At 34.8% G+C, this 20,436-nt stretch overlaps 2 protein-coding genes across 2 annotated transcripts; both read left to right on the top strand.

Moving 5' to 3' along the window:
* The first annotated feature begins 10,151 nt into the window (after positions 1-10,151).
* Positions 10,152-11,021, top strand: LOC139040947 (olfactory receptor 5D14-like). The gene has a single exon (XM_070488651.1). The coding sequence runs from the start codon at positions 10,152-10,154 to the stop codon at positions 11,019-11,021; it is 870 nt and encodes a 289-aa protein (XP_070344752.1).
* Positions 11,022-19,118: 8,097 nt separating this feature from the next.
* On the top strand, positions 19,119-20,054 carry LOC139040891 (olfactory receptor 5D18-like). The gene has a single exon (XM_070488609.1). The coding sequence runs from the start codon at positions 19,119-19,121 to the stop codon at positions 20,052-20,054; it is 936 nt and encodes a 311-aa protein (XP_070344710.1).
* Positions 20,055-20,436: the final 382 nt, after the last annotated feature.

The following is a 20,436-nucleotide window of genomic DNA, read 5'->3' as shown; positions in this document are numbered from 1 at the left end:
TGGGAATAATATGTCACAAACGCAACTTCTTCATTTTGTCAGGTTGCTATATTGTTTGTAGAACACTAAGGCGATTATTGTAGCATAAAGGTAAAATCAATGTAAAGCCTGAAGATATATGGGGCTATAATCCCTTCAATGTCCATACATTTTTTCAAAACTCAAAAATTCTTGTGGAGACTCACAAATGCTGCTTTTCCTATGATCCTCAATTTGAAAATCATGACTTTAGAAACATTATCACCTCCGACACTTTATTTATCCTTATCCTTCCTTTATAAATCTCAGTGCTAACTTTATATTCATTGTTATATTAGTACTATTAGAAAGCACAGATCTTCAGAATGATGAAATTGGGAAAGGAACATATTTTCTACAACAATGTAGAATAATTTTCTTTGTTACCCTGAACTTAATTCAAATCCTGGCACTCAGGATCAACTTCAAAACCCCACTCATCACTAACAAGCTGTGCAACCTCTAACAAGTTTTTAAAATTACATATGCCTCAGTTTCCTTATGTAAAATATAGGGCTTCTTGTTTTGCAATTCATAGTGGTATTTGAGGATCTAAATTAATATATTTTAACGTTTTAGCACAATGCTTGCCACATGGTACATGTTATATAAATGGACTACCATCAATATCATTGCTATTATTTTTATCATCATTATTTCATATTTTATCCAACAATAATCACATTGTTGGTTTAAGGAAATCAGTGTTGGAACCACATTCACCCTCTTGGGCTTCTCAGAATGTCCAGAACTTCGGGTGCCCCTGTTGCTGGTATTCTTGACCACCTACAAAGTCACTGCAGTGAGAGGAACCTGGGCATGATCATGATCATCAGGGTCAGTCGTAAACTCCACACTCCCATGTATTTTTTTCTTAGCCACTTCTCCTGTAGTGATTTCTGTTATTCTACTACAGTTGCATCCAAACTGTTGGAAAACCTGGTTGTGGAAGACAGAATCATCTCTTTCATAGGATGCATCATGCAATTCTTCTTGGCTTGTATATTTGCAGTGGCAGAAAATATGTTGGCAGTGGTGGCCTATGACTGATTTGTGGCAATTTGTAACCTTTTGTTCTACACAGGAATCATGTCCCCAAAGTGCTGTGCCTCATTAGTGGCTGGGCCCTATATCTTGGGTATAGTCTCTTTCCTGACACTCACATATTTTCTCCTGGCATTATCCTTCCATGGGTCTAACATCATAAATAATTTTGTCTGTGAGCACTGAGTCATCATCTCTGTCTCCTGCTCTGAACCTTACATCAGCAAAGTGCTTTGTTTTGTTATTGCCATATTCAGTGAAGTGAGCAGGTGGTAATCATCCTCACTACTTATATTTTCATTTTTGTCACTGTCATGAAAATACCTTCTGCTGGTAGACCCCAAAAAGCCTTCTCCACTTGTGCCTCCCATCTGACCACCATCACCACCTTCCATTGGACTATCCTGTTCCTTTATTGTGTACCCAACTCCAAACACTCATGGTTCCTTAGTCAAAGTACATTCTGTATCTCATACAGTTGTGATTCCCATGCTGACACCTCTGGCCTATAGACTCAGGAACAAAGATGTGAAGGAGAGTGTCAGGAAATTAATGAATCACTCAATATAATTTTGTTGAAGATTTATACTTCCAAAAGGAATTTGATTTATTATATGGAGGATTGTTCAATGCTTCTAACAGAGATGATGATTCAAATTATCTAGTCAATTTATCAAATTTTTAAATCTACTATAATAAACTAGTTATTTTATCACTTGATTTCTATTCACACCAATGTTTAGTAAAATAGCTGTGAACCATACATCAAGTAACATAAGTGTTATGGGTTGAAGTGTCCCCAAAATATCCATGTCTGCCAAGAAGCTCAGAATGTGATGTTATTTGGAAGTAGGGTCTTTGCAGATGTAATAAAGGTAAGGATCAATACGGGATCATACTGGACTAGGGTCGGTGCTAAATCCAGTGAGTGTGTCCTTGGAAGATGGAAAAGGACACATGGAGACACACAGAGGAAAAGGCTTTGTGAAGGTAGAGGAAGGGATTGGCATTTGCTACTACCAACAGTGTGGTTCCAGGAGGCACCAGAATCTGGAGGATGAAAGAAAAGATTCTTCTCTAGCATCTTCAGAGGGAACATGGTCCTGCCAAAACATTGATTTCAGGCCTCTGGTCTTGAGAACTGTAAGAGAATAAATTTCCATTGTTTTAAGCCACCAAGTTTGTGGTAATTTACTGCAGCAACTCTAGGAAGATTACTTAACAGTAAATATCAGATCATACAATCCAAATTTGTTGACGTATATATTGGTGCGATAAATCATTTTTATAGCATTTTTCAATTTCACTTAAGCAATGAGAATGTCAGGCTTGTAGAGGAATTCTGAAAAGCTGTAGCTGACTAGGAGTGTGAATATGGAAGAGTTAGCAGTGAGAGCCTGGAGGCACAATCTCTAAGATCTGGCCAAATTACTTGCTCCTTTTTTCACAAGGGTTTCTTGTAGTTGTGTTATGGTATAGGAAGTTAAACACGATGACTCTGAATATCAAGTAAAAATATCTTTATGTGAACTTCTGGAAGGATAACCAAGGGGACCGAAAATGAAAAATTCATGCTTATTGATCTCACATATCTCACAATATAATGTGTCAAACTTGATTTTGTAAATTCTATTTACTAACACAGTGGATATCATAATACATTTCAAAAACAGTTTGTATAATCTTTGTTTTGCTTTTAAAGTTTAATCTGTATTCAATTACACATTTCATCTACATGACGTAGCTTCATCTGCCAGACAAATATGGCATGATTGGAACTGTTTTGATTGAAATGTCCTCTATACTGATTATTCGTTTGTTAATATTAACCCAGCCACTGAATTAGAAAATAAATCAAAGTGTTATCTCTGTTAATCTCTTTCTAATCATGATTTGTGTGACACAAATCTCCCCAGAATATGCACTATGCAGATACCCAATGCTGTGGTTCCACATCACTTTAGTGATTAAATAATAATTTCATCTTCAGAGCAAGTGTATTGATCTAAAATAAAACATTTTGACTTCACCTTACACTATAAAGATATACCACACAACATTTTCTTATATGTGTAAGTAGGCAATTATAAAACATAACCAGATATTTTACTTTTAATTTTCCTTAGTTCCAAAACAGAGATTCCACATAACTTTACCATAATATTCTGACTAATTACTAACATACTGTACGGCACATTTTCCAGATAATACTACTCAAGGTTTGTTCACTCTGGGAAGTGAAATAAAAACTTTCCAGTTTAATTCCACCAGAGAGGCTTGTATCTTCCTCTCTCTTTCTGTTTGTGTGTGTGGTGTGGTGTTATTAAAGGATGCAAAATATATATGTTCCTTCTTCCAACAGACTTATAATAAAGTCAGCATTATCAATTATTACCCTTCAGAGTGAATTGCCTTTATTTCATACTTTGTAGTACACTGGCTTGAATATGGAGAAAAGTTAAATTCTCTTTGGACTTGGGTTTTTGAATAAAAAAGGAAGAACGATGATAAATGGCAACACAGAAAAAGAAAAAAAATTAGCATCTTCATTTATTTATTCTTAATTTAGCAGAATATCTAGCCAAATCACAAGAATTTCCAGCAAACCAAAGGTAATCAAATCCAGAGATTTTCAAACCTTATTATTCAGGCGAATCACCTGGGGGGTGCTATAAAATGCAGATTTGAGTGCAGTGCCAGCCATGATTCTGCATTGTAACAGACTTCCAAGTGATGCCGGTGTTACTGACCATTGGACACACTCTGAGTAGCAGGAATCTAAACAAACATATTTTAATTTTGGATTAAATTCAGCTGGTGTAAACTCATGTTTAGTCGTACATGGACTCACTAGAGAATGTAAAGTGAATTCCTTATTTCTCCTTTCTTCCATCAGCAACAATTCAAATAATAATGAAAATAATTATAATTAAAATAAAAATAATTGTAATTATGAAATTTTAATAATTTCACAAACTTTATAACAAACATAGTTTTTTTATTAAGGTTATGATAGTTTACAACCTTGTGAAATTTCAGTTGTACATTATTGTTAGTCATGTTGTAGGTACCCCACTTCACCCTTTGTGCCCTCCCCCCACCCCCCCTTTCCCCTGGTAACCATCAATCAATTCTCTTTGTCTATATGTTAACTTCCACCTACCAGTGGAGTCATACAGTGTTCGTCTTTCTCTGTCTGTCTTATTTCACTTAACATAATACCCTCAAGGTCCATCCATGTAGTTTATATGAACCATTTAAATTAGAGAAACAAAGCTTTCATAATCCGTGTGGTGGCAGTATAGTTCCCATTTCTCTGAATTATATAAACTTTTGCAGACAAAGTTTCTGCGAGAGTGAGCCAGGTGGAGAGTGGTAGGACAAGAAGGCAGAAAGGCAGGAAACATGATCAGTCAGAGCTTTTAGTATATTTTAATAATTTTGGCTGTTACTTCAAGTGTAATGGGGAAACACTGCAGGGTTTTAGAAGAGTGATATGATCTAATTTAAATTTTAGAAGAATAACTCTGGCTGATGTTGAGAACAAACCTTGAGAGAAGGCTGGAAATTGGAAAGCTGTTGAGGGGCCCATATAGTTTATAAAAGATGATGAATTCTACAGCTCTCTCTTTCCTCTTAAACCACATGTAATTATTAAAAAAAAAAAAAAAGACCTCATTCTTAGCAGCGCTAGTCTATAACCACTTCCTAGATGTTTGTGTAGAAGCTGTGCTCCATCCTTTTGACTAGATGCTACACCTGGACATAGTCTGTAACCTGATACTCATTCTCTCATTGTATTGCCTATGGTGAGTTCAACAGTTAATACATTTTGTATGAATATTTGTTTCCCTTTAGAATCCTCTTCACTTCATCTAGATAGTGTTTTTTACTTTAGCCAATTTTGATGAATTAAGAAAGCTCATAGTCATCACTTCCTGGCTTTCATTTTCATCACTGTCCTAAAGATACTTTTTACCTTTGGGCATCCCAGAGTCCTCTCTATCTGTCCTTTCTACCTCAGCATCATCTTTTCTCTCTAAAGCGTGCCCAACTACAAAAGCTCATGGGTGGCTGTTCAAGTAGGGTCTGTGTTTTATACCATGCTAATCTCCATGCTGAGCTCACTGACTTATAGCTTGAGATATAAAAGTGTGAAAGAGTCTGTGAACAAGCTATTAGACTTCAAAGTATTTTTGCGTTCAATTTTAATAAATATATTCTTATGAATTATTTATGTAACTATTCAAATATCACCTTCCCAGAGAGTCTTTTCCTGAAAATCTAATAAAATGAGACAGTCACTCCTTATTCCCTTAACCTGAATTACAACTTTTCATAGCAATAGATGATGTTTTAAATGTAGGCAGTCATTTATTTTTATGTTGTTTGTTTCTCTCAGTAGAATATAAATTCCAAGAAGGCAAAAGTTTCTGCATTATTTTTGTATCTTGTATCTCTAATGCCTAAAAAAGTGCCTAGAAACACATTAGAATACTTACTGGATGAATAAAAGAAAGAAAGAAAGAAAACGTTCAGACTAAATTGATAAAATTTAGTATTATGTTTTGTTTAACTAGGTAAGACTGGCGTGATAAATCCTCAATGAATATAGCTTGCACTTAAGATTCAAAAAGCCAAAAAAACAGGAATGATATACTCAAAGATGACCTTGCTTGTTTATATGAATGCTTCTATTGCTGATTATTGTACTGTGGAAATTTTTTCATGTCTTATTTTAAGTATTTGGTTTTAGCTAGATATTCTATAACTACTTGCCTATCTTACAGTTGTCAGAACCACAAAAATGGTGCTTCCATCATCAACAATATCTCTTACAATTAGGCATGAAATTAATTTTTGAAAATCAGTCATATTCAACTTAGTCTTCTTCTTTCAGAGCTAAATTCAGTTTTCAGAAAAATTAAAGAATTTATTCAGTATTATAGTTAATATTGAAGGCAATTTTGGTTCATTCAGATTGCATAGACTCAGAAACTCACCTGTAGGGTTCTGGATATAATTGACAAATAATGACTCCTGATTGGAATGATCCCGGTTCACCGTGATGGGAGAACTTTTTTATAGCTTGAATTAAGTGTCAAAATACTTCTAGATCATTCCACATATTTCTGGCTAAATTTCTTTTGGGCACTGGCAAAGTGATAATTTTAGCTTATTGGAAAGGTTGAAAGAGCATATCACTATCATTACTCTTGAAGTATAGTACCTCTAAAATGCTTAGGTTTCAGGAATCATTATGCACAATTCCCAAGAAAAAGTATTTGAAATATATAAATACACTTCAAAATATCTGTGGAAATCTCTCTGTAAACAATGCATATTATACTAATGTTTCAGTTCATAATTCTTGTAAAAATTGAACTCTCAGGACAATAAAGGAGAAGTTCTTTATGACTTCTTATGTAGGCAAACATTCAGAAAGCAAAGTAGATGTTACTATATTAAAAGTAAAGCATATTTTACTGAAACATATGGAAATATTGAAAAGAGAAGCCTCAGAACGAAAGAAAAATTTTGCAACATACTTAACTGACTAAAGATCAATATTCACAATACAGAAATATCTATGACAAATTAATTAGGAAAAGACAGTCAATAGAATAGTGATAAACTGGAAAATATATAAAACAAATCATCTTCAATTTATCCTATGAATCCTCCAAATATTACTTTCTGTGTATACCATGACATGAAAAATTGTGGCAAATCACTACTCTGGAGAAACTCAAGTACATATGCACAAAAAGGGATATATAGAAATGTTAAGTTGCATATTGCTTATAATGACAAAAATGGAAATAGTCTAAATACACATAAAAATAATGGTTGTGCTCACACAACTGGACAAGTTAAAATGATTGTATATAAAAATATACCAGTCAGTTATAAATCTCAGAAATATTGTTCAATATTATTTATATAGTTCAAGAGTGCAATGAATAATATATATTAGTTATGGGTATTCACATATAATAAATAACATCATGGGAATGAAGACGACCAAATTAAACATGAAGGTTATCACTGAGGAGGGAGAAGAGAATGAGATGGCTGAAGGTTATGAAAATGTCTTTAATCCAATCTGTACTGTAATATTTTTTAAAAAATAGGCAAATGTTCATTTTTTTTTTTCAGTTCAGTCTCTCAGTGGTTTAAAGTTGAAAGCGTAGCTTGGATCATATTTCATTTGCCTTTTGCTGAGGACAAAACAACCCAAAACTTTGGGGCTAAAAACAATTTGTTATTTTTCACCATTCTGTGGGCTGACTGCATGATTCTTCTGCCAGTCGCAGTTGGGTTCATCATGTGGCTGCAATCATTTGGGAGCTCTGCTGGGACTAAAATGATGCCAATATTATTTTACCATTTTATTAGGTGATTTCATGCTGACTATAGGCTAAGTGACTCAGTATTGTCCCACGCAGTCTCTCATCTATGGTAGATTACACTGGCTTCCTTATGTGGTGATCTCAGAACAGTGTTGGAAGAGACTGGAAGTATAAGCTGTAAGGCATCTTGGTGCCTCTATTCCTTAATCTATTTAACATCACCCACACCACATATTTTGGTCAAACAAGTCACATTTCCAGCTTGCTGGATCCATCATTGAATTTCCTAGTGGAAGCATCACTCTTCTAAACCACTAGAGCTCATAGCTTCACTTATGGGAAGAAGAGATTTACCTGCTGAATCATTTAGGATAATATGTGGAAGATCCACTTCTATTTGCACCCACAAATTCTGGGCCCCATAAATTATGGGAGAAAGAGCAATATATACTGGTTTCAGATTTACAGCATATAGCACATTCTGGAGGTGGTTATTCCATCCCTCTAAAGTATTGTCAACAGAGCCTTTCACATAATTTAGTTTTAAAAAGGTCATTCCAATGTTCCAGGCACACTTTTTGAATTTCTGATTACTAGATGAATTTTCCTTTGACAATGTCTTTCAAGAACATCCCAATGAAATATTATAGTGCTGCAAATGTCCACTTTTGTGTGGTGCAAGAATATCATGCAGAATTATCTGAAAATAAATCCCAAATACTTCCTTCCATATTCAGGTGTTCATAAGGAACACCTCATGACAAGTCCAGGCTTTGAAGAATCAAGTTTTTCTAGGTAATACCTCACAAAATGTTCAGACTTTTGAGGAGGAAGCAGTACAACAGGAGTGTGGACTACGGGCATCTGGACCACTTGTTCATGCAATTTACTTCCATCTTCAAGAACAGGAAGGCTATTGACTGGTGTGCATGCCTACCATTATCAATTAGTGAGATAGACAATAGCCAGTTTATGATGGGAAGTGTAGGTCGCATAGTAACTTAGTAACCTATCATCATTCTCTGTATTAAGGTCTATTAAAAAATCAAAAGCTGTTTCTCAAAAGATGGATAATTATATGCAGAGGAAGTTATGGCTTTGCTTGAAAAATCCTAAAAGTCTGATCCGTTATTCACTATACGGGCTTATCCAAAGTTCTGTGCAATCCTCACCTGCAAACACACTTTAAGGAAAATCATATACGTTGGGTCATATGGTCCAAATAGCACAGCAGCTGGCATGGAAGACAGGACTTGTTAAAGTTTTCCCTTGTTTTGGCATATACTCAAAATGGACAATTTTTTGGGTAACTTCATAAATAGATTGGAGTAACTTGCCTGAAATTGGTGTATACTGCTCACAAAATTGAAAGGGGCCAATTGAATTTTGTTGTAGATGAGACAGGATTTGAGAAATACTTCCTTACTGTAGCGTTTTAATTCCCAGAGGGCATTTTAATTAAGTGCAAACAAGGCCTGGTAGTCAATTTCAAGATGCATTTTTTCTGTGTAATTTCAAGGAAATTCCAGACATTAAAAATAGTGCAAAGGATCTGGCACTTGCCTTAATTCCTTGTTTTGATGGTTGTGAGGAATAAGCTGCTAGGGATTCTCCAGAGTTTGAGTCCCCAGGGCTACAGAGTTAGATGTAAGAGCCTTGGAGACCCAGTAATACTCAGCTTACAGACCAAAAGTTGGATGGTGGCCTGTTTTTCTTAACAGGTAAGTTTACTCAGATTGTCTCTGAAACAGGTAAAATATTGTTTTGCTGATACGGTAACTGGGGTCTTTTATTTTTCTTGTTATGTTAAGTCACTGTAAATGCTACTCGATTCTGACTCCAATAATATTAAAGAAAGATATTAACACTCAAGCAAATATTTGGCTTCAAGTCCATTGACAGCCATTTCACAAATAATAGACCCAACTTTGCACCTGGAGATGGATATTTATCCATATGCTCTTTACATGCATGTTAGATTGGTATACAACCTTTCACAAGAATAAGAATGAGTTAGTTCTGAGAGAATTCTTACCTGATAAATGTTGAGACCCTTAAGAGATATCTATACAGTGCCCAGGCTGTAATAGAAGTTAACCCTTAGACTATAAACACTAACAAAATGTGCACTATACTCAGAGGTCTCCCTCAGCACCTCAGCAGCTAATCTATTCCATGAGAGAAGTAACTTTTACTGAACAAAAGGTGCTATAATGGAATTCATGTATTCTTTACCTAGATTGTTCTAATATTTTCCTTTATCCTTAAAATAGAAACTTATTTTCTTGAAGATTTTAATTGGTTTGTGTACATGGTCAAAATATATATTAGAAATATAAAATATATGTTGTTCTTTGAGGCAAATGCTTCATATTTTTTCACAGAATGCTTCACTAGTTTAAGCATTTATACAAACATTTCCCATCAGTTATGTGCATGTTATGCTACTAACTAATGTGTGGATATACACATCACAATGTGGTATTTCTTACAGAAACACAAATTGCAACAGATATGTAAAGACATTTCAGAGACTCATTTTGGTTTAGTATATCCATAGCAGTTATCTGCATGAGACATGTTCTATATTGAAGAAACTGGGACCAATAACTCTTTCTTCTCTTTTTTTGTCTATCATAGAAGGTCATGATATGTTTATTGCTCACCTCCATAAATCTCCCCTTTGGCAGGAACAGCTCTCTTCCCCCATCCCCTCCCTTCAAAGGCATTTTGGTGATGGTTGCAAGAAATATGAGTGTGGAGACAAGCTTTGCCCTCTTGGGTCTCACAGGTTTCCCAGAGGTTCAAATTTCTCTCTTCCTTGTGTTTCTGATCATGTATGTTATGACTGTAGTAGGAAATCTTGGGATGATAATAATCATCAAGATTAACCCAAAATTTCACACTCCCATGTACTTTTTCCTTAGCCACATTTCTTTTCTTTATTTTTGTTACTCTTCCACTGTTACTCCAAAGCTGCTTGAGAACCTGGTCATGGCTGATACAAGTATCTTCTACTCTAGCTGCATGTTGCCGTACTTCATGTCCTGCACTGCTGTGGTGACTGAGTCCTTCTCACTGACACTGATGACCTATGACCGCTTTGCGGCCATCTGTAGTCCTCTGCTTTATACAGTAGCCATGTCACAAAGTCTCTGTCCCCTGCTGGTGGCTGGGTCATATCTATGGGGTATGTTTAGCCCCTTAGTACTCCTATGCTATACTCTCCAGCTAAACTTTTGTAGACATAACATAATCAACCACTGTTTCTGTGACTATACTGTTCTCATTGCTGTCTTGAGCTCTGATATACACATTCCCCACCTACTGCTCTTTGGTTTTGCTACCTTCAATGAGGTGAGTACACTACTCATTGTCCTTGCTTCATACATATTTATTTTTGTGACTGTACTAAACATAAGTTCTTCTAGCAGGTGTTGCAAAGCCTTCTCCACCTGTGCCTCCCACCTGACCACCATGATCATCTTCTGTGGGACCATCCTTTCCCTCTACTGTGTGCCCAACTCCAGAAACTGTCAGCAAACTTTCAAAGGGGTCTCTGTATTTTACACGGTGGTCAACCCCATGTTGAACCCGCTAACTTAAAGCTTGATGAATAAAGATGTGAAGGATGCCTTCCAGCAATTAGTAGACACAAAAGTTCCATTTCACTGAACCAATCTCAAAAGGTGTTTTTAGTCAAAGAACAATGGGAACAGAGCTTTCTAAAACCTATAGCATATATTTGCATGAGGTTTTTATCTGTAACTATTAATGTTAATATATGGTGAATAGGTAAACTGAAATTCTTTGAGGTTATTTGTGTTGTTTGTCACTGAAGCATTGTGTCTTTGTTGGGACATACATATGAATATGTCGTATGAGCAAAGGGGGGGATGATACTTTTCTGACATCTTCATTCCTTGAGTTCTGTGAATTCTACGAAAGCACAGTTTTGTGCTTTCCAATGGTCAGCTTAAGCTGAGCAGTCCATTGGGCTGGGACAGTTACATCTATTGTGTAGATGATGACACAGAGGTTCAAGAAACTAGCCTAGATATGACTCAGACGATTAATTTAATACAGGAACTCAACTCTCTTAACTCTAAATCTAGTGCCCTTTCACTCTAGTACCTTTGAGGCTATTAGTCTGAGAGGTCACTGGAGTTAGCTTTGTCCTTTGGAAAGGATAATCTCTGGAGCCGTTTCAACATTCCTAGATTATTTTTGGATATTATTACTCAAAAGGCTGCGTCCCCAGTACTGTCAGGTCTGGAAATTCGTACAAGTGTTATCAAGTCTAGTTCATATGTATTAGGATCAAGATGAATGTAATATACATTTTATCTGGGAATAATGAGGAATCGTATTTTAAAATTTCTGTTCTAATGTTTATGTGAATGACAAAAAAAGCACAAGTTTCTAGTAACAAACATCCTACAAATTAAAGCAAATTACAGTAGGAAGTTTAACCCTGTAGAATTTAAAATAAATTATAAATTTCCTATTATTAAAACAGCATCATATTGGGAAAAATGGCCAAATGAGAAAAAGATAAAATTAGGTCTATTTCTATTTCACACACCATAAAAGAGTTCTAAAAGCAAATTTAAAATTTAGATTATATGAATATATAAAACATTGCCGAAAACAACAGAAAATAAATGAAAAGACAAATGAAAAGCTGAGAAAATATAACCACTTATGTCACATATATTATAGAAGAAAATGAAAATATTACAGAAAAAAGGCATAAGATATAATACAATAGTCTGTATAAAGGGATACAAATAGCCCTTTATAAATATGAAGAATTGTTCAACCTGACTCATAATAATAGAAATACAAATGAAAACTGACCTGAGCTATGGTTTCTCCCTTTCAGAGAGGGAGAAATCCAAAAATTTAATGACATGTCCTGTAAGTGAATCTGCAGGGAAACAGGCATTTTTATATGTTGGGGGCAGGAAGGTAACATTTACATGTGATTTGAAGTTCCAGCAAAATTACATACGCACTTATCCTTTTTGAAAGCATTCACAGTTCTAGTAAGCTATCGCAAAGAAAGGGTAGTAAAAAGTATATAAATAACATATTCACAAGGATTATTTATAATAACAACAGACTAGATAAAATCAAATTCGATGTTGGTTGATTAAACTATGGGTCACGGTAAAGAAGTATACAATAGTGAAAATGGAAAGAGGAAGTTTTCTAGATATTGCTATGGTGTATCCTCTGGAAAATTTTCTTAAGTGAATAAAAACAGACACAGGAAAGATTTTATAGTATGATAAATTCTGTGAGAGAAGAGTAAAAGGTAAAACAAAAACTAATATAGCTAGGAAGAGATGAAAGAAAATTTTGGGGAATTACCTTGTAATATATGTATATTACCTTGTAATATAGCTCTGATTTGGGGGAAATGTAATATTTTATGCAGTTTAAAAGATTTATTTAGGGGCTGGCCCCGTGGCCGAGTGGTTAAGTTCGTGTGCTCCACTGCAGGCGGCCCAGTGTTTCCTTGGTTCGAATCCTGGGTGCAGACGTGGCACTGCTCATCAAGCCATGCTGAGGCGGCGTCCCACATGCCACAACTACAAGGATCCACAACGAAGAATATACAGCTGTGTACCGGGGGGCTTTGGGGAGAAAAAGGAAAAAAAAATTTAAAAATCTTAAACAAAAGAGATTTATTTATGTCAAAAAGTAAACAGAAATCTCCAACATTCGAAAACAAATAAAAGCAAATGAATCTATTTACAATGTTTACACATGATCACACACTATAAAATATTTTTTATAAAGGACTTTAAACACAGCTTTTGAGTGTACTTCCTCATTATGCAATGCTTGTTTTAGTATAAAGTTAATAAGTAATTATGGAAATATTGAAAGTAAGTTGCAAGCATAAAAGAAGAATTTCAGCTCTAAAGTAAAATAAGGTAAGCAAAAATCTTTTCATCTTAGTTTGAAATAGTACTTTAGTTTGAAACAATATTTTTATCTAAAAATAGTACGACTCAAAATGATGGCCCAGTAGCAATGAGCTTTCGTATTCTCAAAATTTTCTCTGAAAGGAAATATTTACTCTCTAAACAGAGCTGGAGCTTTTTGGAGAAATAGCTATTTTGAAGTCTGAGGTGGAAAATGTAATGAGCCTTGAGCAGCGTAATTTCCAGAAAGTTAGAATGCTATCAGTAGCTAGCTGTATCATTTCAAAGAGACATAGGAGGCAATTAGACATGGCTCCCACTGGCTTAACATTAACATAATAATGAATATTGATTGAAATTAATTTAAAGGTATCAAATATATTTAAATGTAAAAATTTAAGTATAGATAATAAAAGTAATAAGTCACTGGTTACTATTAAAGTAACTGGAGGTATCAAGTCATGACTGTGAAAATTGGTAAATAATGGAGATAAATATTTATTCTGTGTTTCCTTTTGAATTGCATATCAAGATTACCTAACATTTTATGATGGGAAATAAGAACAGAAAAAAATAATGAAATTAGAATATCACAATTTTAGAACACCTAATAAAAAAACTGATCAAGGTGATGATTTCAATAACTATTAATTAAGTGAAAAGTTGGTGGGGAATGTTAAAAGTATGTCATCAAGATGACACTACCTGAATCCAAAGATCAGACTAAGCAGCATTCAAAGTCAGACAACTAGTTAACACGTACCTCACACTTTGATGTGACAGGCAGTAGTGAGAAACACCTCTGATGTATTCTTGCCTAAAATAAACTAAAAGAGTGAATTTGAACTAATAAAGCTTCTTGCTGTGAGCTTCAGTTTAAAAGAATTGTTGCAGGAACAAGACAAATGATAACAAATAAAGCAATAAGCCAAATACAGAGCATGCAACAGTTTACAAATGGTCCAACTTTTTGAAACAATTATCTGAATATACACATGGGTACACACACACAAACACACAAGGAACTGTTACACAATAAGCAGAACATAATGTTACATAATTCCTGGAACGATTACCTTTTAAAGAAGACTTAGTTATACCAACCAAATTTGTTTGATTCTTGACTCAAAATAAGTGTAAAAATATGTCTTCGAGACAATTGTGGAAATTTAAACTTGGGCTTGATATTAAATTATATAAGGATATGTTATTATTTTTGTTAAGTGCAATTTAGGCATGAGTATTTAATCAATGTTCACTTTACTGATGGTTACATTTTTCATAAACTCCTATTAATGACTTAGCAAGTAGATTGATAGGGAAATAAAATGTCCTACAAATATAATTATATTTCAAATAGCTCAATTTTATGAGATTGGAAGCCAGGGACTCATTGTCCCTGCAATGTCTTGATCCTTTGGGACAAAGAACACCATACAGTCTTGTTTTTCAGGCTGCACACAGCACTTTTGGCCAGAAATACATTTGGGATGGAAAAAATTCAGTATAGCAAGCAGTTATTGTAGTTCCTTGTTTGGAGGCTTGTAGCCTTGGCTGAAGTACTTTTTATTTTCCTCAGCATCTTCAAAAGACTTGGTTTAAAAATTACATTGATAAATCTATTTTAGTTATATCATCCCAGATTATTTTTCAGACATGAAATTATTTAAGGGTAATTTATTAATGAAAATGTACTGCAAAAGTGCTCAGCTAATGGCATCACATATTTTGTTATTGTTCAAAGAAATATTAACACAGTGGCATAAACACAGCTTAAAGACACCTACCAATATACCCAGATTGGCTATCATCTTTTTCTTTCTGCCATAAATAATGTCATCCTGAAATATTCAAGTTATATTTTTGTGAAGGAGATTAGAAAGCATGAAATATCACCACAAACTGCACAATTATTGAGAAGCATAAAAAAATGCTGACTGTTTATTTGAAAGTCAATTGTATTTGCTGTTAACTTTGCCTCAAACAGCACTCTTTCCCAAGTTATTTGAATAATTTGCTTTCTCACTTCATAATGGCCTATGCTCAAATAACACCTCACTATGGTCTTTTCTGACCTCCCTATTTAAAATGACACCTTCAATTTTCTGTTTTTGCATTTATAATTACTGTAAAACTATTACATTTTTGTATCCCCCATTACAAATAAATTTGTTGACAAAAGGACATTGTTTTTCTTTTTCTCCAATACCTAAGATAGCACTTAGCTCAGGGTAAACCTGTAATAAATATTTATTGAATGAATGAAAGAAGGAAAAAATGAATGATTATGTAGCTTCATTATGTACTCAACCTTCTTTCCCTAGTTCCTGACTAGAGATAGAAAATCCAGCAGAGTGAACCTTTGTTTTAGTTTGTTTTCCTTGTCTTTCATTTTGACTGCCCAGTTTCAATGATCACTTCTAAAAATAACCTTATCGTTCTTTGTGAACTATCTCTTCTCTGAACCTAAATTCCTCATAGTTCTGGCAGGTTTGGCTCCTGTCCCAGTTCCTTGGAAGGTCACATGTATCATTCAGTAAAGGTTCATGGTACACTTGCTTTATGCTCATTACTGCTCTGGTGATTTAGAATAGATCAGTGAAAATATTCTCTGCTTTCCTGAAATGTTTATTTTAGCAGGGGGAAACAAACAATATGAAAGAATGAAATAAATAATGATTAAAAATGTCTTTGAACCATGTTAAGTACTTTAAACACTAAGTTGTGTAGTGGAGTAGCCCTTGCAGTATAATAGTATGCTCATGGAAGTTTTCACTGAAAAAGTATATTTGAGAAAAAACTTAACGGAAAGCACACAAGGGTAGAGAAAAAAGTGGTAGAAAAGACCTTAAGGAAAGAGTGAGTAATATTTTTTGAGAAACAAAAAGCAAGAAACAAAAACAAAGATGAGCTGGAGAAAGAGTAATAGAATAGAACAGAGATTTCAAAGAGACTAGATAATTTTCCTATTTTAATATTTAACTTTGTAAATATTTCTGCTTTAGCTGTCAATGGATCATGATGACCTAAAAGATGGATCCTCACACTTCTCCAATATGGTGAGAGTGGATGGTACAGAGGAAGAGGGTTATGCCCAGCTTATAGTAGTCATTCAATTAATACTTGATAATGATGACTGTTATAATTACATAATTTTGATAATTGTAGGAAGTTATTGGAGTGATCAGATGGCTGGGGGAAGTGACTTTACAATTTTCTTATGAAATGGTCCTCATGCTGCTCCAGGTTTTCTAATACACAAGAATTACACCAGAGAAGAGTGATTGATTTTAATTGATTATTTAATGACCCTAAGAGAATAGAGCAATAGGATTCTCTAGGGTTCATGTCTCAAAGGTAGTGGCTATAGCTATAAGAACACATGCATCACTCTCAACCTGCAAAGGACTTCCCTTTGCCACCAGCAGGTTTGTTTTAAGATTCTAAAAACAGATTGATATTAATCTCAATGAGGGGTGTGTAGACAACAATGTGAGGAGAGGAATTCACCCTTTGGATCTAGATAGTTCTCGAGAAATATTTAGCCACTGCAAAAGTTACATATCTGAACATGAAAGGAAAAGGATGAGCACTTATTCTACAGAGCGTTCTAGTAGAGAGCCTGGCTCAGCTGAGCTCCTCACTAACAGCCCATGAACAACAGGTGCTAGGGTGGGTGAGAGAGAAGAGCTCTGAGAATTCTAGACAATGTGCATTGGGTTTTTTTATTTTTTTTATTTTTAAGATTGACCCTGAGCTAACATCTGTTGCCAATCTTCCTCTCTTTATTTTTTCTCCCCAAAGTCACAGTACATAGTTGAATATCTGAGTTGTAAGTCACTCTGGTTCTTCTAGGTGGGATACCACAACAGCATGGCTTGATGAGCAGTGTATAGGCCCACACCCAGAATCGGAAACAGCAAACCCCGGACCACTGAAGTTGAGCATGCAAACTTAACCACTCGGCCACGGGGCCAGCCCCCAGTCTTGATTCTATAAATTTTTGGAAGGGGAGTCAAGGTGGAATACACGAATATTTAAATAAAATGAAACAATCAGAAATTGGATAGATCCTAGTGAAAAAAATTAAAGAAGACCAGCTTTAATTAAGATTATAAAGCAGGAAACACGTGTGTGCTCTGAGAGCAAAAATTACAGCAAAGTGGGGTAAAGAATTATAAGAAAGAAGATTTCAACTGTCATACTTTCTATATAGCTTTTGGGACATAAGAGCCAGTATACTAAATATAACATTAGTTTAAGATGAATTCTTAAATGCCTTAGCTAAACTAAATGTCATATTAAGAAAAAACTTTGATTATTAGGATGTCTCGCTTTGCAATGGATTGTCTACTGAGGTTGTCTTTAATACTCAAACTTATGAATATAGAAACAGATAGGGTCCTTGAGTATCTCAGTTTTGCCTAGGATCTGACGTTTTTATTGATGAGCCATCTAAAATCCATTTCTGTGGGACCAGAGATAATCTTACCAGAACTGATAGAGAAAGAGTTTTATGGAATGGTAGGATGTTAGAAGTGTTGACAACCATTTAGAGAAATATAGTTCTTTTGTATTACTATTCTCATGAAATGTCTTTACGGTGCAGTACTATATCCAATTTACAATCCCTTTCCCTCACAAATAATAAAAGACAGAATTAATACTTGCCTTACATGTCTTGAAGGGAGAGTAGGAAAAGAAAGAGGGAGAGAGACCTAGAAAAGGGGAGTTTTTAAGTGAGAGTCTTTACTATAGTTAGTTATTCTTGGCAGAGAAAGTGTCCCTAAATCCCATTCTAATTTCATCTTGATGCTGATTTTTAGTATGACTCTGTGGCACATACACTGTCATTGGACTCTTTCCCACAGTTTTAGAGTCTCTCGTTTGTCAATTAAAAGTATGAATATTTAATAAAGGAAATGCGTTAGTATCCAGATCAGAACATGGATCAGAGTCTGATGTTATATAATAGATCCAGGGCTAGGAGTCTGGGGATCTAGGATCTAGTCACAGATGTGTAGATTGGTTCTTATTTTGCATGTCATTGGGAAAACTAAAGTTCTAGCTTCTCTTTTGTCCCCTCTAGAATAAAGAAATAGATTAAATTATCTTTATCGTCTGTTCAAATTTTATTTTTCCTCAAGCAATGAGGAAGGATTGACATCTAGGACTCCCTGAGCTGAGGAGCATGCTCTCCGAAAAAAATTAATTAAGATTAATTTTGAAAATGCATTTACTGAGTCAGAGTGAAAAACAAAGATTAAAGTGCTGTATGGAATTACCAATAAAGGCACAAATTTAAAGTGTTAAGGATGTTCATTCTTAATGTCACAGTGTGGATATATAATGCAAAAATCAATTTGTTTAGAAATTTCTGATTTTTATTACTGATTATAGGGTTGATATAATTAGTAATTGTATTATGCTAAGCTTATCTTTTTTGAACTTACAATGTTCAAGGAGAGCTGAAATAACCATAAGTCTCTTGATTTCATATTCTTATTTACAAATATTAAAAAGTATAATTGAGAACTAAAAAAATAATTTGGTTGTATTGGTTTTACTTAGAGAACATTTTTGAATAGTCACTATGTTTTAACGTTTTAGACATTTAGCATATCTTGCATAAAAAATAGAGAAATTCTCAGACATATTTTGCTTCACCATCCAGTCTTGGTAAGGGTAGTTAACCAAGCTTCTTTATATTCTCATTCCCCTTAATATTTGTTTTCAGGACTGAGTCAGATTCTGGCAAACAGAAACCATGCCAGAGAGAAACAAAAGTGGGACCACATTCACTCTTTTGGGCTTCTCAGATTTGCCAGAACTGCAAATCCCCCTCTTCTTGATTTTTCTGGCCATCTACAGCGTCACTGTTTTAGGGAATATTGGGATGATTGTAATAATCAAAATTAACCCCAAACTGCACACCCCTATGTACTTTTTCCTCAGTCACCTCTCATTTGTGGATTTCTGCTATTCCTCCATCATTGTTTCCAAGACCCTGGTGAACTTAGTTGTGGAAGACAGAAGCATTTCATTTATAGGATGTGTAGTACAATTCTTTTTCTTTGGTACCTTTGCAGTAACTGAATCCTTTTTATTAGCTGTGATGGCCTATGACCGCTTTGTGGCCATTTGTAACCCTCTGCTCTACACAGTCGCTATGTCACAGAAGCTCTGTACCATGCTAGTTGCTGGATCATATGTATGGGGAGTAGCTTGTTCCTTGATACTCACATCTTCTGCCATCAAATTATCATTTCAGGGTCCCAACACAATTAATCATTTCTTCTGTGAATTCTCCTCATTGCTGTCCCTCTCTTTCTCTGATATTTATGTCACCCAGTTGCTGCTTTTCATTTTTTCCACCTTTAATGGGGTCAGCACATTACTCGTCATTCTCACGTCTTATGTATTTATTGTTGTAACCATTCTCAAGATGCATTCAGCCAGTGAGCGCCGCAAAGCCTTCTCCACCTGTGCTTCCCACATGACTGCCATCTCCATCTTCCATGGCACCATCCTCTTCCTCTACTGTGTGCCCAACTCCAAAAACTCCAGGCACACAGTCAAAGTGGCCTCTGTGTTTTACACTGTGGTGATCCCCATGTTGAATCCTCTGATATACAGTCTGAGAAATAAGGATGTCAAAGATACAGTCAGCAAAATAATGCACACTAAAGTTTTTTCTTATTGAGCAATTATTTTGGTGTAATTTTTCCCTGACACATAAATAAATTATGTCTATAAATGTTGATTTTAAAGATATCTTTAAAGTTCTGAAGATTTAATGTTGTACAATGGAAAGGTCATGGATTTTGGTTCAAAGAGACTAAACTTGGCTCGGTCTCTTACTGGAAAATAAAACAGCCATCTCTCTCATCTTTAATTTTTCATCTACAAAATTGAGATAACATAAAATAGCTACTAATCTGATTGTGAACATTAAAAGACAAAATAGATACCATGTGTAAAACCTTCTGTAAGCTTAATAAATAATTTCATTTCCTTTCTTATAACATACCTGGAGTAGACTAGACTTTCAATAAACACATGAATTTCTCTTATAAAAGCAGATA

Source organism: Equus asinus, chromosome 17 (assembly GCF_041296235.1).
Source record: "Equus asinus isolate D_3611 breed Donkey chromosome 17, EquAss-T2T_v2, whole genome shotgun sequence".
In the NCBI taxonomy this organism is placed as follows: domain Eukaryota; kingdom Metazoa; phylum Chordata; class Mammalia; order Perissodactyla; family Equidae; genus Equus; species Equus asinus.
Note: the sequence above shows the minus strand (reverse complement) of the source record. Positions and strands in the feature narration are given on the sequence as shown.

Coding starts and splice junctions, on each gene's coding strand:
- LOC139040947 (XM_070488651.1), top strand. CDS start 10,152: ATGGTTGCAAGAAATATGAGTGTGGAGACAAGCTTTGCCCTCTTGGGT.
- LOC139040891 (XM_070488609.1), top strand. CDS start 19,119: ATGCCAGAGAGAAACAAAAGTGGGACCACATTCACTCTTTTGGGCTTC.